The following is a 15,633-nucleotide window of genomic DNA, read 5'->3' on the forward strand; positions in this document are numbered from 1 at the left end:
GCTGAACAGGTATTCTGGGATACCTCCTAATACCCTGGAGGCCAATTACAGCGCTTTTCATGGCCACAGTTGACGAGCAGCGCTGCATCACCAGTGCTGCAATCGTTATACCCAGGCAGACCAGGTGTACAGCCAGTGCTGCAGCCAGGGAATTGCAGCGCTGGATGTGCCTTGCCGGTGTGGACGGTTACTAAGTTGCAGCACTGTAAACCCACCACCAGCGCTGCAACTCTGCAGTGTAGCCAAGCCCCTTGTGAGGGGGGAAGGGTCCCCGAACTCAGGCTCCATCTTGAACTCAGAAGCCTACAAAAGCAGTGAAACTGCCCTATCCCATGAGCCTGAGTTGGCTGGCATGGGCCAGCCAAGCCTGTCTAGTTGCTATGTAGACATACCCAAAGGGACTAGAGAAAGGTCAAAAGTGAAGCTAGGCCTGTAACAGTGAGAGTTGCAAACACATTCTGCTGCACTGTGCTGGTGCATAATAATAAATACGTAGCACTTGTTTGGCGTTTTTCATTGGCCAGGCTGAGAGAAATGCAAATAGTAAACAAAATCATAGAGAGAAAAAAGAAAGTGAGATTTTTTTAATTATCTTGTATATAATGCTAGGTGGTGTCACTAGCCCAGGCAAAGGGATTTGTTGTTTTTTTTTTTAAATATATAGACCAGGATTTTCAAAAGTGACTCATGATTTGTAGTGCCTCAGTTTTTGGATGCCAAGCTTGAGACACCTTAAAAGGCTCTGCTTTTCAGTACTGTCTGAAAGCAAGCCCTTCTAAGGTGTCAAAGATTGGGAATTCAAAATGTGACTCACCCCAGATCACTGCCTTCTGCCCAGTTTTGATGGTGGTCTGAAGGCTCTATGCTTCGCTGATGAGGCTGCCGCAAATTGGCTTGGCACACTCCTCATTCAGTAAGAAAACTAGTCATTTTTGGAAATTTTGGCCATTATTTTTAATCTTGCAGTGTCTGTCTTAAACTATCCCATTTGCAAAGGAAGTTATGTGCCAAACTGGTACGAATCATGCACTTATAGTACAGTGCTCAGGACTCAGGGTTATATGTGGTGGTAAAAAAACACATCACCTATGTATTCATGCTACTGCTTTCGCCATTGCTACCGCCTGTAGAACAGGCCTGATAATCTTTGGTTTATGTCTTTTTTTCTTTTTATTAACTACAGTTTATCTAAATAAGGACACAAGAATATTTTAAACAAAAGTATTAATTGGAGGAATCTGTTTATAGTGTCCTTTATATGAAACTCTGTTTCTGAGGATCAGTGTACATGTTGAGGGTTTCTTAAAGTTAGTTGGTGGGTGTATGTGAGGAATCTTCTGTAATTTTCTATTACCGTTTTCTTAGTTTTGAGACTGCACATACGCAGTTCAAAACTTACGCATCTGGTTTTGATAAAAATAAATAAACTGCGAATCTGAAAACTAAGGTCCTGGTGAGTTTGAATTGTAGATGGGTTATTAGTAGGCTGTTGTTCATTTTACTTTTTACTGAACCAGATGATTCAGGTCTCCCTAAAAGTGATGCAGTCTTACACACACAGATAAAGGTCATCACCTCCTCCAGAGCAGAAAATGCAAGTCACTAAGAGTCTGGAGCCAAGATCAACCATGATGTAAGAGGTTGCAATTTCAGCATAGACAGTAGCTTTGCACAAGTTTACCCAAGGACTGAGTACTGTATAGCCATATGTCTGCAATCTGATCATAGTATACTGCTGCCTTTGCACCAGATTTAGATCTTGTCATTATATAATGCCTGCATCTGTAACTTTCACTCCATGCATCTGAAGAAGTGAGGTTTTTTACCCACACAAGCTTATGCCCAAATAAATCTGTTAGTCTTTAAGGTGTCACCGGACTCCTTGTTGTTTTTGTGGATACAGACTAACACGGCTACCTCCTGAATCTTGTATGTATGTTGAGTTTTCCCTTCCCATCCTATTCCATTTGTGCAAGCTCATGAAACATTTTCATAGATATAATGGATCCTTAATAGTTGTAGCTTTATGGCTGTCTTCTCTCAATGCACATACATAATAACTGTAATCAGCCACAGAGAACAACATATAGCATCCTCCTTAGTATCCCCATAACTGAAAAGCTATTAATACACTAGACGGAAGGTTCATTTGAGGTTAGTTGTTTTTCTGTTCGTACAGTTTGTGTCAGTGATTTGTAAACCAGTGGTAACAGAGGGTTGTTGTAAGGATTACATTACCATTGATAATCTTTGTGATGATCTCTCAGTTAATTACTGTTCTTTCTGAAACTGAGTGCCAAAGATGGCGATTGGAACAGTAGTTGTGACATCTGCCACATATCTCTCACTTTGGGTATATTTTAAGGCATTTTTGAAAAAAAAATCTTTTATGATAAAAGATTTTGTAGAGAGTTACAGGCAGGGCATTAAGATTTCTCTTGCAGAAACTGTGACAGCTTGAGAACATTGCCCTGTATGAACAGTCCTGACAGACCTGAAGTTATATTGCTTAATGCAATAGGCAATCAGAAACTGTGGTGGTGAGGGTGGTATAACAACCTTTATAGAACAGAATATGAGCGGTGGCTGATAAATAACCTTGAACAAAATGTAAAGAAATAACAAGTTTATATCAAAACAAGCTAGCTCATAAAGCAGAGGCAGTCAACTGTGAAATTATAACTTTAGCTGTTGTGTTGTAATACATTTAGACCTGGAATAGTTTTGATTTTATCCCATGTCTCATCTAGAAAACATTACTCCATGCTTTGTTTTCCCACTACTCCTTATAACTGTTGTGACAGACCCAGACCAGTGGGGTACAGGAGTCTAGAAGAGGGGCAAATATACTGGTCACTGGATGAGTAGTTTTCTGTTACCTGAGTGACCAGAGCAGGGGCTGCACTGGAGTAATCAGGAACCTGCTAGAACCAATTCAGGTGTTTAAAAAAAGAAGCTGCTCCAGTCAGGCAAGGAGGAGCCAGAAGAGAGAAAGTGTGTGCGAGAACTGGAAGCAAGAGGCACAAGGAGCTGAGAGTGAGAGGGTGTGCTGCTGGAGGACTAAGGAGTACAAGCGTTATCAGACACCAGGAGGAAGGTCCTGTGGTGAGGATAAAGAAGGTGTTTGGAGGAGGCCATGGGGAAGTAGCCCAGGGAGTTGTAGCTGTCATGCAGCTGTTACAAGAGGCACTATGGACAGCTGCAATCCACAGGGCCCTGGGCTGGGACCCGGAGTAGAGGGCAGACCCGGATTCCCCCCAAACCTCTCAACTCCTGATCAGACACAAGAGGAGTTGATCCAGACTGTGGGGAAGATCACTGAGGTGAGCAAATCTGCCAATAAGCACAGGACCCACAAAGGTAGAGGAGGAACTTTATCACACTATGTAGAGAAAAGAGAATGCTGTTTTGTGAAGAGGGTGTGTGTGTGTGTGAGATTGTAGTGAGTTACCATATAATAAATTCATTTGCAGAAACAAGATTGGCCCAACTCGGTTAATCAGTTCACAGTAAGAAACCACATCTCACTCTCTTTTTTTTGTAATTTATATTTTATCTAGGTTGAAAAAGAAAAAGCAAGCCAAACAAAATGCTGAGACAGTCACTTCTAATTCTCGTGGAACCACTGCTTCCAGAACTCAGGTTGGGAAGAATGATGGCAGTAAGGTCATTTTGGAGCAAATCAGTTCTGAAGACAACTGCAAACTTGCTGAGGAAAAGGAGGAATGTGTCACTGAAGAAGAGAAGAAAAAGAAAAAATATAATCAACTAAAAGATATCAGGCGCACAGAGCTGAAAAGATACTATAATACTGGTGAGTGATGTTAGCACTACAGTATTTTGACACAGTATTGTTTTGGTAGTTCTTAATATCTTTTTCTCATGTGATTGACTTAGGTATTCCTTAAAGGGATAGTTAACTTGAAATCTTGTAAAATCTAAAAATTAGTTAAAATAGTTTCAGGTACCACACCTGTCCCCAAGGCTATGTCTGCACTATGAGCTAGGGATGTGATTCCTCTGCTCACTTGCGGATATTCACACTAGCTGTCATTGAGATAGCATGAGTATAAGGAGTAGTGTAGCCACAGTAGCACGGGTAGTGGCAGTGGAGGCATGGCTGAGCTGTGCTGACTACATACCAACCAGTGCTACCACTGTTACACTGCTATGTATACTTGAGCTTGCTCGATGAGAGCTGTCACGTGAGCTGGGAAACCACACCCCTCGTTCATAATGCAAACATAACCTAGTTCCCTTCTGCCAGCTTTTGTGGTGTTTCATCACTGGTTTCGAAAATGACTGTAGACCATGTACTGTCAGTATCATGAAGTAAACAAATGAAAAGATAGAAATAATTTTCGTCCTTTTCAGCTGTGGAAATATTAGGTGGTGTTTGTAACTATATAATAGGCTTAAACATTTGTAGACATGTGGTTTGTATTTTTTCAATGGATGGTGTATATTCAATATTGTTTTTCAGTTTTTGTTTTTTTTTGCATACTGACAACCGAATATATACCAGTCTAGAAGTGTGTTGCTTTTAAATTTAAGTCCTGTTCTATTTGCAATGCCATGAAATAAGTGTTTAAAACAATCCACCCACAGTCTCGAAGATATGGCACTGAGACATTGATAAATGATTAAAAAAAATGTCCATGGTCTCACAATCACTTATTAATTTTACACATGTGAATAATCCTATTGAAATAAAGTTTAGCTTGTGCCTCTAAGTTAAGCTTGCATCTTAAGTGTTTGCAAGATCAGAGTCCATATGTAGCATCCAGTCTGTTAGTCTGGATTACATTTTGTTACATGCCCTAAATCTAGGGTGACCATATTTCCCTAAACTGAAAACAGGACACTGGCTAAGCAGCAATGCCAGGCGGCTCGGGCCAGACCCGCGTCACCTGGCGTTCCTGCTTGCCTGAGCGCCACTGCACTGGGCTGGCCTGAACCACCTGGTGGTGTTGCTCTCCCAAGCTGAAGTCACGGATGTTACAACTTTTTTGGAAAAACTTGGCATTTGTCCACTTGCTATTGCCCAAACGTTCCTCTGCACCCCCTTAGGGCAAGAGCAAATGAGACAAATGCCCAGTTTTGCAAAAAAGTATTGATGTCTGGGACAGAGGTTAAAAAGGGGACTGTCCAGATCAAAACGGGACGTATGATCACCCTACCTAAATCATTTCAAAGACAAGGTGGGTGAGGTAATGTCTTTTATTGGACTAACTTCTGTTGGTGAGAGAGACAAGCTTTCAAACTACACAGAGCTCTTCCTCAGGTCTGGGAAAGGCACTAAGAGTGTCACAGCTAAACACAAGATCGAATAGATAGTTTAGTGTAAGTAGCACATATTCTAAAGGACCGTTCAAGGTGAAGTGTCCTATTAACACCCCTGTAGTCACAGGACTAATATATTTCAGATATGATTTTTGATTTCTGATAATATATTTTGTCTTCCAAATGTTGTAGTAGGAATTTGATAGAAAAAGTAACCATTAACTAATGGTTAATTTATGGTGCCAGTACATGGCATCACAGCAGTCCTGTTTTGTGAGGACTTGCTGTCACAAAGCTGTCTCTAAAAAAAAGAATATTGTACATTTTATATCAAAGACATGACCCTTTTGTGTTACATGATATATTGTTACAATTTGTGCCCTGCACATTCATGAAAACCCACTTCACTCTGAATATCCTGCATTGTAATAAAAGAATCAGAAACCAAAAAGGAGCTAGCGCCTTGTGAGGAGCATGTGCAGACTAGTCAACAGTTTTAGAATCTCTGTTGTACATTAACTCAAGCTCTTCTGTGGTAATTTGTGACTTATTTTTTTATTTTATTTTTTTTAAAAAAGACCCTATCCTGTAAACTCTTTTGCTTGTTGGTAACTTCACTCATTTAAGCAAAATTCCTTGTGTGTAAAGCATTGGCAGAGCTGTACCCAAAGAGATCAACAATTTAGAAGTTTTAAAAAAAAATGGTACTTCAGTTTATCTTGAGTACTGCCTCAGATCAACAATGTATTTGCAATAGCATCGTTAGTATAAGAACACTGAAGTGTTTGGACTGAAGAATAAATCTGTTAAGTTACTTCTGTTTAGTTGTTCTGGCAAACCTTTTTGCAAGTATTTATAACTGACAAATAATTGAAAGACACCAAAGTAAATATTGTGGTTCTTAAAAGTGTTTCTGCTTAAAATGATTTAGATGAAATCTTAACCCTTTCTCTAAAAGATCATTTTTAATAGAGAATGACAATCTGGAGAAGTTCTGAGTTATGTGAAATGGCTGGAATTTGTTTTAGTGTTTCAGAGTTTTTGTGAAACATTGAAGAACTATTGGAACTTCCTTGGAAAAACATGACAAACACAAAAATGAAGTTGCTAGGAATGTAAACATTGTGATGCTCCCCTCCTCTCTCCCTGTACACCTGTACTCCTTCAAGGCTCTTCTGTGGTCACATTTCCTGCCATCGTTTTCTCTTAAGAGTGTCTTTGCAAGTTGGTTCTTTCCAGCAAAAAATATGCCCCGTGAGCGTTTATAAGGAGAGCTTTTAGTATCTCAGTCTGAGTAAACTGAGAATGCAAAGATTGAATTTATATTAACAAAATTTGTCTCATATGTAATGAGATATTTAAAATGGACTGGTATCTTGAAAAGTGACCTGAAAAGCTATTTCTTTGCCACACCCAAATTCAGGATCTCTGGATTCTGCAGCACTCTGGGGAAAACTTTGGGCAGCTTCAGATAAAACTCAATTATCAAATGTGTTATCAGATTAAATATAAAAATGACTAATATAATCCATACAGTAGTCCCTTTATTATTAATCCTCATACTAAATTAGGTGTATTTTACACTAGCTTCACAGTTTCAGAATACCAAAGATTTTTACCAATTCGGGTTGTAGAAGTTGTTGGAGGGGAAGCTGGGAGGCATGGGAAGATTGAGATTGTGAGACAAGCACAATGGCTAGATGTTGCTGCTAATGATCAGCATGAGGTAGTAGATAACAATGTTGACACTGAAATTATCATCTTAAAGTTACAGATTTAATCAATTGAACGGAGAGGCAGCTCATATTTCTCAGAGTTTGTTTTAAGCTCTGCAAACTCAAGCAGACAAATCACTGAGGCTAGGTCTACACTGTAAACTTACATTGGTATTACTATGTTGTTCTGGGGTGTGAAAAATCCACATCCTGCTATGTCGAGGGGAGGGCTTCTCCTGTTGACATAGCTACCGCTTCTCAGGGAGATGTATTAACTACACCAACAGAAGAAGCTCTCCCATCTGCATAGTAGCATTTCACTGAAGTGCTACAATGGTGCATTTGCACCAGTGCAGATGCATCACTGCAGCGTTTTAAGTGTAGATATGCCCTTACACTAGTTAACATTTTCAAAGTAATCTCCACAACCATCAGGGCTGGATTATTTTTTTATTATTATTATTATTATTATATATTATATATATAAAAATATATATTATTATTAATATATATTATATAATTAATAATTAAATAATTAAAAAGCTAATTAGATCCCAGAGCACAGTTCTATACAAAGGGGTGTATTCAGGAATTCTGCAGTGGCAGAACACACAGGGCCCTACCAATAAGGGGATACTTTCTGCCCAGTCAATAATATGTACAAACATATCCTGCAAACAATTCACAGTCTTATTTGAAGTATCAGAGGACTTCCTTAACAAGCAGGCTAATGGAGAGTGTTCGTGCCATATTTCATTCAGTCTAAATGTAGTTTTGACCAGTATTCTCTAGACAGGCCCTGCAGTGCTTTGACTAAACCCAATAACCTCACTCTCACTTGTTCTTCTGCCTATCCATATATCTACTGTTGGGTACATTTGTATGTTTTGTTGTTGGTTGGTTGTTGTTGCTGCTAGCTTGAGGAATATCCGTATAATTTAACTCTACACTTTAGACCTTTAACATTTAATGGTTTCTGAGTGGTACTTCTGAGATTCTCTCTTAGTAATAGTTTATGCTTTTCCAGTACTCCTTTGTGCTTCTGTGGAAAAGAAAGAAATGTATTAGATGTATTAACGGCACTGCAGTTTGCCTCATCTGTGTGCTAATGTGATTGTGGATGCATAATATATAACATGGCTTAATGGAAGTTTTATCACAAGTGCTTTGAGTCTAGAAAGGTCAAGTCTGTCAGTCTAGCAGAAATTTGTCCTCTTAATAATCTCCCTTTCGTGGTTTACAGGGTCATAAAGCCTTCTTTATTTATTGCTATTGGGAAGAAGGGGGAGGAGCACTACATCTCACTATAAATCATTACTTAGACTCCATGAATCTTCATTGCAAACATGTAAATCTGCATGCTTATGTTAATTTGTAAATGCTGACAGTGACTCTCATTTTTTCACTTTGAATGTCAGTCCCCTTAATAGGTTTGTGTAATATGTAATATTTTCGGTCAGCACAATTTCACTGACTCAACAAATGCCACTTCTTACATTAGGATGAGTATAATGCAGCTTCTTAAGGGTGTGGAGATGCATATTAACTAGGCACTGTTACTTTTCTGTTCAGTTTCGAGGAGGAGATGGTTCTTAGAAAGAATTGATTGACATTTTCTATCTTCGGAAGAGGTTCCGAATATGACATGGGAATGAGAAATCTTAGAGTAGTATATATGAAGAAGGAATATGATGTTACCTTGTTGTCACTGTTAGAGGCCAGTAGGTGACGTATCAGAACCAAAAAGGAATAGCTGTTGCACCTTTTGACTCTGTAGGAAAGAATCAGAAAGTGGAAATGAAAAGTTCCTCTTAGTTTACCTAAGACCTCCCCCAGTGCAGGGTTGTTACCCACAGTACATTTTCTAGTGTTTTGATTGGTTTATTATGAAATGTCCCAGGCTAGGGAGCTGCCACCACATCCTTGGGGAGAAGATTGCTCAGTTTATTACAGAGGTGGCCAACCTGAGCCTGAAAAGGAGCCAGAATTTACCAACGTACATTGCCAAAGAGCCACAGTAATATGTCAGCAGCCCCCCACATCAGCTCCCTCCTCCCCCAACTCTCAGCACCTCCCACCCACTTGCATTGACCAGGGCCTCCCCCTCCCTCCCTGCACCTCCCAATCAGCTGTTTCCTGGCATGCCCAGGAGGGAAGAAAATATGCAAATGATACTAAGCTGCTCAAGATAGTTAAGACCAAAGCAGACTGTGAAGAACTTCAAAAAGATCTCCCAAAACTAAGTGACTGGGCAACAAAATGGCAAATGAAATTTCATGTGGATAAATGGAAAGTAATGCACATTGGAAAAAATAACCCCAACTATACATACAATATGATGGGGGCTARTTTAGCTACAAATAATCAGGAAAAAGATCTTGGAGTCATTGTGGATAGTTGTCTGAAGATGTCCACACAGTGTGCAGAGTCAGTCAAAAAAGCAAACAGGATGTTAGGAATCATTAAAAAGGGGATAGAGAATAAGACGGAGAATATCTTATTGCCCTTATATAAATCCATGGTACATCCACATCTTGAATACTGCGTAGAGATGTGGTCTCCTCATCTCAAAAAAGATATACTGGCACTAGAAAAGATTCAGAGAAGGGCAACTGAAGTGATTAGGGGTTTGGAATGGGTCTGATATGAGGAGAGATTAAAGAGGCTAGGACTTTTCAGCTCAGAAAAGAGGAGACTAAGGGGGGATATGATAGAGGTATATAAAATCTTGAGTGATGTGGAGAAAGTGTATAAGGAAATATTATTTACTTGTTCCTATAATATAAGAACTAGGGGCCACCAAATGAAATTAATGGGCAGCAAGTTTAAAACAAATAAGAGGAAGTTCTTCACACAGTGCACAGACAACCTGTGGAACTCCTTGCCTGAGGAGGTTGTGAAGGCTAGGACTATAACAAGGTTTAAAAGAGAACTGGATAAATTCGTAGAGGTTAAGTCCATTAATGGCTAGTAGCCAGGATGGGTAAGGAACGATGTCCTTAACCTCTGTTTGTCAGAGGGTGGTAATGGATGGCAGGAGAGAGATCACTTATGTTCTTATGAGGAGCGAGGGTATGGCAGGATCGGGGAGGAGGTGGAGTGGGGGCAGGGCCTGTGGCAGAGCCAGGGGTTGAGCAGTGAACATCCCCTGGCTCATTGGAAGGTTGGTGCCTGTAGCTCCAGCCCCGGAGTCGGTGCCTATATAAGGAGCTGCATGTTAACTTCTGAAGAGACACATGTGGCTCTGGAGCCACAGGTTGGCCACCCCTGGTTTAAAAGATTACACTGCCAGGCAGTCCTTCCTGATTATTTATCCTCTTCTTGCTGTTTCTCATGCAAGTTAGCAACCTCCAATCTGGACCTATAGCTCTGAAATAGACTTATAAAATCTCTCTCTTTGACATTGAAATCTAGCCCTATAAAAACTTGCTTTGAATCTTCAACCCCCATTTTCTTGGCATCTCAGCCTTTAGGCAACTTCTGTCTGTCTCTGCTCTCAGTGTTAGTGGAGACACTATCACTTCGCTCCTGATTTTGCCCCTTCCCTCCTTGACCTTTGTGATCCACCCTCTTCTCTACACTTCATGCAATACCTTCTTGCCTTCTCTGCTGTGATTCCTGGCAGTGGCCTCTTCTAGAAATTCTTACTACTAATCCCCCTTTTAGCAGTAGTCCCTTAGTCAGTAGACTTCAGCAGTGGCTAACTACTTTGCTCTGCAGTGGCTCGACAGCATGATTTACGTTTGCTGCCCCATAGTCTTTTTCAGTGGTGGTTCTTCGCAAGGCTGCTTCTGCGACTGTGTAGGAGTCCAGTGCTGGGGCTCATCCTTCTCAGGCGCGGCGGGGAGCCAGGGCGCCTCCCTACAGGCAGCAATCTGTCCAGGGCCTAGACCCCTCAGCAGGAGCTGAGCAAACAAAGAGTCTCTAAACAAGGCAGAGTCCCGGCCCTTCAGCAGGGGCCGGGCAAACACGGAGTCTATAAGCCCAGGCCCTGGGGCAGGGCAGGGCCGTAAGCAGTTCAGGCTCAGGCCTTTCAGCAGGGCTGAGCAAACACAGTTAAGGGTCAGACCCTCAGGCAGGGGCTGAGCAGCGAGTTAAACAGTATAAAGTGCCTTCTCAGGCCAGGAGGGATGGGGAGTCTGCCACCCGTGGAAGGGTGGCAGGGGAACACAGGCCCTCCCACTCCACTGCGTTCCAGCCCAGGGCCCTAGCAGCAGCAAAGATTCACTGCAGTCAGTGGGGGATCCTGGCCTCAACACACTGACATCGGTTCGGGGTCCCTTGGAGCCAGACTGGGGTCAACTACCCCCGGGCCACTTCCAATCTCCCCCTCTCTAGGTACCTGTCTCTCACCAGAATCATCTGGTGGGTCCCAGACCATGGGCTCCTCTGGATACCGGGCGTAGGGAAGCTCAGGCCGCTCCTCTGGATACTGGGCGTAGGGAAGCTCAGGCCGCTTCTCTGGATACTGGGCGTAGGGAAGCTCAGGCTGCTCCTCTGGATACCGGGCACGGGGCAGGCTCGGCCAGTGCTCTTCAGGGTAGCGAGCACAGGGCAGGCTGGGCCCAGCAAGAGCTCAAGCACCAGCATCTGTCCTCTCCAGCAACCCACACCTAACTGAGCGGTGGGGCCAGGCCTTTATACTTCCTGTCCCGCCCCTGGACTTCCAGGGGGCGGAGACAGGTGGTGGTGGCGACTCCGCCCACTCCCTCATCAGCTCTGGCCCGTCCTCAGGCACAGCGGGGAGCCAGGGTGCCTTCCTACAGACTGCTACTCGTAGCAGCCCCTTCAGGATCATGCCCTAGTCTGTGTGACTTAGTAGTATACTTAGTATATTGAAGACCTTGCTGTTTTCTGCAGGGTAGCACAGGAATTAAGGGGGGAGAGTGTTTTCTGCAGGCACACAGTCACGCAGAATCCCCCCAGGAGTAATCTTCCCCACCAGCCTCCTTGAGTCCAGGCAGGCATATCTGCTAAGGGGAGAGTCTGGCGCTAGGATGGGAGCCCTGGAGTACATCTACACTGCAGCTGGGAGCATGCTTCTGCTTCCCAGTTGGAGTCTGTAGACCAACGCTACTTCCAGCTGGAGTAGTGTGCCACTTCAGGCTAGCACATTAAAAATAACAGTGTAGCCAGGGGTAGCACTGGCAGCAGTTCGAGCCAGCTGCCTACATACAAACCCTTCCGGACCCTCTGGCTACACACTTGAGCAGCTAGCCCTATCCACTGCCTGTGCTACGCAACTGCTGACAATGTTTAGAACACTAGTCCAGCAGAGCTCGTGCAGGCCTGTCTATCCACAGTGGCAAGCATGCTCCCAAGTGCAGTGTAGGTATACCCTCAGGGTACCCTTAGTGTACTGTCCCATTCTACAGAGGGGAACCTGAAACAGAAAGGTAACATGATTTTCTGAAGCCATACACTGAGTTGACAGCCAAAGCCAGGATTCAGACTCCGAACCTCCTGACTCACCACCCTGTGTTCATTCCTCCACACCACATTCTGTCTAACGACCAGATGGGCTGACCATTGACTAATGCTGCAGTTGTGAATGCTTCATATGTCTGAAAATAAGGTGTCTTAATTTGGGCATCCCGAAAGTGAGGAACACATAATTAGGGGCCAACTTTTGTCAAAAGTTTGGTTTAGCATCAGATAGAAATGCTAAGGCAGGGATCAAATCCAATTCTGCAGGATGGCATTTAGCTTTTCTTAACCACAAGGCCATCCATTCTCTTATAATCCCCTGGCCCCTTCACTACATACCTTCCATCTTTTTCAGTAAATGTGGCAGAGATGCCAGAGGGGCCTCCTTCATTACACAACCCTGATTCATCACTATAGCAGGTCCATCCAGTAAAGTGAATGAGGCAGGATCTTGTGGGAAAAATTGTATGTGATCATGTAATTAAAGATCTTATTGTAATGCACATGGACAAGTGTATATTCCCCTAAGCCAAAGGGTATTTTAATAAGGGGAAACAGAAGGAAGATTCATTTTGTCTGCGTCGTATCTAAAGGTGCTTTGAGGCCACCTGAAGGGTAGTGCATGTGCAGTGTTAATAGAATGTTCAGAGTTTTTGGCAGGAGGCCGAGAACAAGCTGTAGTAAGTAAAACACAGAAGGGAAATGACAATGTTCAGTAGCTCATATCACAGCCAAATCTGCACTGATTACATGGGATCAGCAGAAGGTAGCTCCCTCATACCAAGACTATCCCACTGTCAAACTCAAAGTCTGGAAGAATTTTGTTAATGAAAAGGTTAGACAACTTAAATACATAATACTGCATGGCACATTGGGGATACACTTCAAATATGTATTTTATTGGTGACAGTCTTATTAAATAGACATAATCCTATTAAGACACTGTTCTGAACTGGGATGCGCAAATTAAAAAAAAATGTATAGTAATGTCAGAGCTCAGGATAAAAATGACATTTTATTGTGGAATTTTCAATCTAGAGTTGTAAAGGCTGATTTCCCCACTCTGGTACTTTGAGTGCAGAAGGTGGGGGCCCACAAGGATTTTAAAAATTAATTCTGGCCAAACCAGGCTTACATTAAACTCCCAAGGTTACAGCTTTTCTCTGACCTTGGCTTGGTAAATGCTGTCACCACCCAAGTGAAAAACTGCCTCTTGCAAATCCTGGAAAAACTCACTTGGAAAGTTTTCCCTGAGGCCCCTCGGCTTTTCCACCCCTCCCTTGGGGAAGCTAAGAAAGAAAACAACAAAAGGGAAACCCAGTTGTTGCCACCAGCTAATTGAAAAACATATGCACACACCTTTTAAAACAAAAACAAACAAAAAAATCAGGTTCTTAAAAAAAGGTAAATTTTATTAAAAACAAAAAGAAAGACAATACATCTGGAACTTAGGCTTTTGCTAGATTTTAAAAGAGCAATTCCAAAAATTAAGCACCCAAACTATCTTTCTTGGGGATTCAGCTTAAAGATAACAAGCAAACAAAAGCATCTGGGGTTAGCAGAGAGTAGTCCACAAGCCTTACAGAAAATAAAAGAAATAACCCTAATCGCGTCTATCTAAACATTCCCTGTCCCACATGAATTCTTCTAGGTATGAACAATGAATTTTGATATCTGGTTCAAACTTTACACAGCATTCCAGGTTTCCCTATCCCTTGAGCCCAGAGAGAACAACAGAGAGACAAAAGGAAAGCTTTTTTCCCATTTTAAAAAGTTCTACCTTTCCATTGGCTCTTTTGGTCAGGTGCCTGCTCCCTTCTCTTTACCTGGGTACTTTTTAACCCTTTACAGGTAAAGCAAGCAGCCACCAAAAGGGACTTTTTAGCTAACTGGCTGGCTGGGTGCCCATAAAAGGGAGCTCCTCCTCTACTTCATTTGTCACAAGAGTAGACCTAAAACTGAAGCATTACTATGCTAATGTGGTGGTCTCATTTGGTATTCGAAACCTCTTTGTTTAACATGTATGATTTTATTTAACACCGATAAGAAGCTGAGGGCATTATTTAATAAAGTGCTTCTCGTAATTTGACCTGAAAAAGATGAGGTAGATTTAAAAAAACAAAACCCACGTAAACTGCCCCTGGCATAGCGCCTGCTTTCTACAGCAGATCTAACCATTAAAGGTTTGATTCTGCCACCATTATGCCACCCCTTGACTTCCTGACTTTCTGAAGTACTGAGCACTCACCATCCTTAATTGTAGCCAGTGGAAGTTGCAGATGCTCAGCACCTCTGAAAATCAAGCCCAAGTGGGACAAATTGTTCCCTAGCATGTAGCCCAACTAGCTGGACTGGGGGTAGCGGAGGTTTCTAGAAGGGGCTGGAGATGAAGGAATCATCCTCCACTCAAGGCTGCAGTGTAGCAGCAGAGCTGTTCAGTGGCTGCTACTGCAATCCTGCACCCTCATTATGTAGGGAATGATGGATCCATAAAGAGGCAGATCCTTAGCGTTTCTGCCCCACCCTCAAATCTCTTTATGTGACAACATTCTGGTAGCTGGCAGGACTGGGCACTGGATGCATGCATACCTTATGTAAGGGTATGTCTTCACTAGCTTATACTGTAATTTCTACTTACTTTTATACTTATACTGATATTAATGTGGGTCCCATCACATCCATTTGTGACAGTACTTAAATATGAATTCCATCACCTCGATTTTTCACAGCATTTAGTCTATTTGCTCATATTATGCTTGAAAGATGGGGCAAAGAAGCTGGCATAGGCTAGTGTGATCATAGGGTGAGATGCAAGGCCATGAGGGTGCTCAGTCTGTTTATACAGAAGAATGGAAATTATGCTTCAGTATCTTGTGGGTCAATGTTCTCTAAATCTTACGACATTTAGCATTGTTTGTAGTTTTGCCTATCTGAGAAAGAATGAGCGACTGTTGTAAGGGTTGCTTATGTTTTAAAACACGAAAAGATTTACATCCATATCCTGTGTTAGGGTATGTCTTCACTAACAACGTTAAAGCGCTGCTGCGGCACCAGCACTACGCGGGGAGTATTTACCAGCACTGGGAATGCAGCTCCCACCGCTGGTGCACTGTCTACGCTGGCGATTCACAGCACTGAAACTTCAGCGCTCAGGGGTGTGTTTTTTCACACCCCTGAGCGAGAAAGTTTCAGCACTGTAAAGTGGCAG

The 15,633-nt window shown here is 42.4% G+C and overlaps 1 protein-coding gene across 3 annotated transcripts in view; it reads left to right on the forward strand.

Moving 5' to 3' along the window:
* NCOA7 (nuclear receptor coactivator 7) overlaps positions 1-15,633 on the forward strand; it is a 140,866-nt gene that overhangs the window by 60,508 nt on the left and 64,725 nt on the right. For all 3 annotated transcript variants that reach the window (XM_075063916.1, XM_075063915.1, XM_075063917.1), the window contains exon 3: positions 3,561-3,814. In XM_075063916.1, the coding sequence (XP_074920017.1) occupies positions 3,561-3,814 (254 nt within the window). The remainder of the gene's footprint in view (positions 1-3,560; positions 3,815-15,633) is intronic.

Source organism: Chelonoidis abingdonii, chromosome 3, assembly GCF_003597395.2.
Source record: "Chelonoidis abingdonii isolate Lonesome George chromosome 3, CheloAbing_2.0, whole genome shotgun sequence".
Taxonomy (NCBI): domain Eukaryota; kingdom Metazoa; phylum Chordata; order Testudines; family Testudinidae; genus Chelonoidis; species Chelonoidis abingdonii.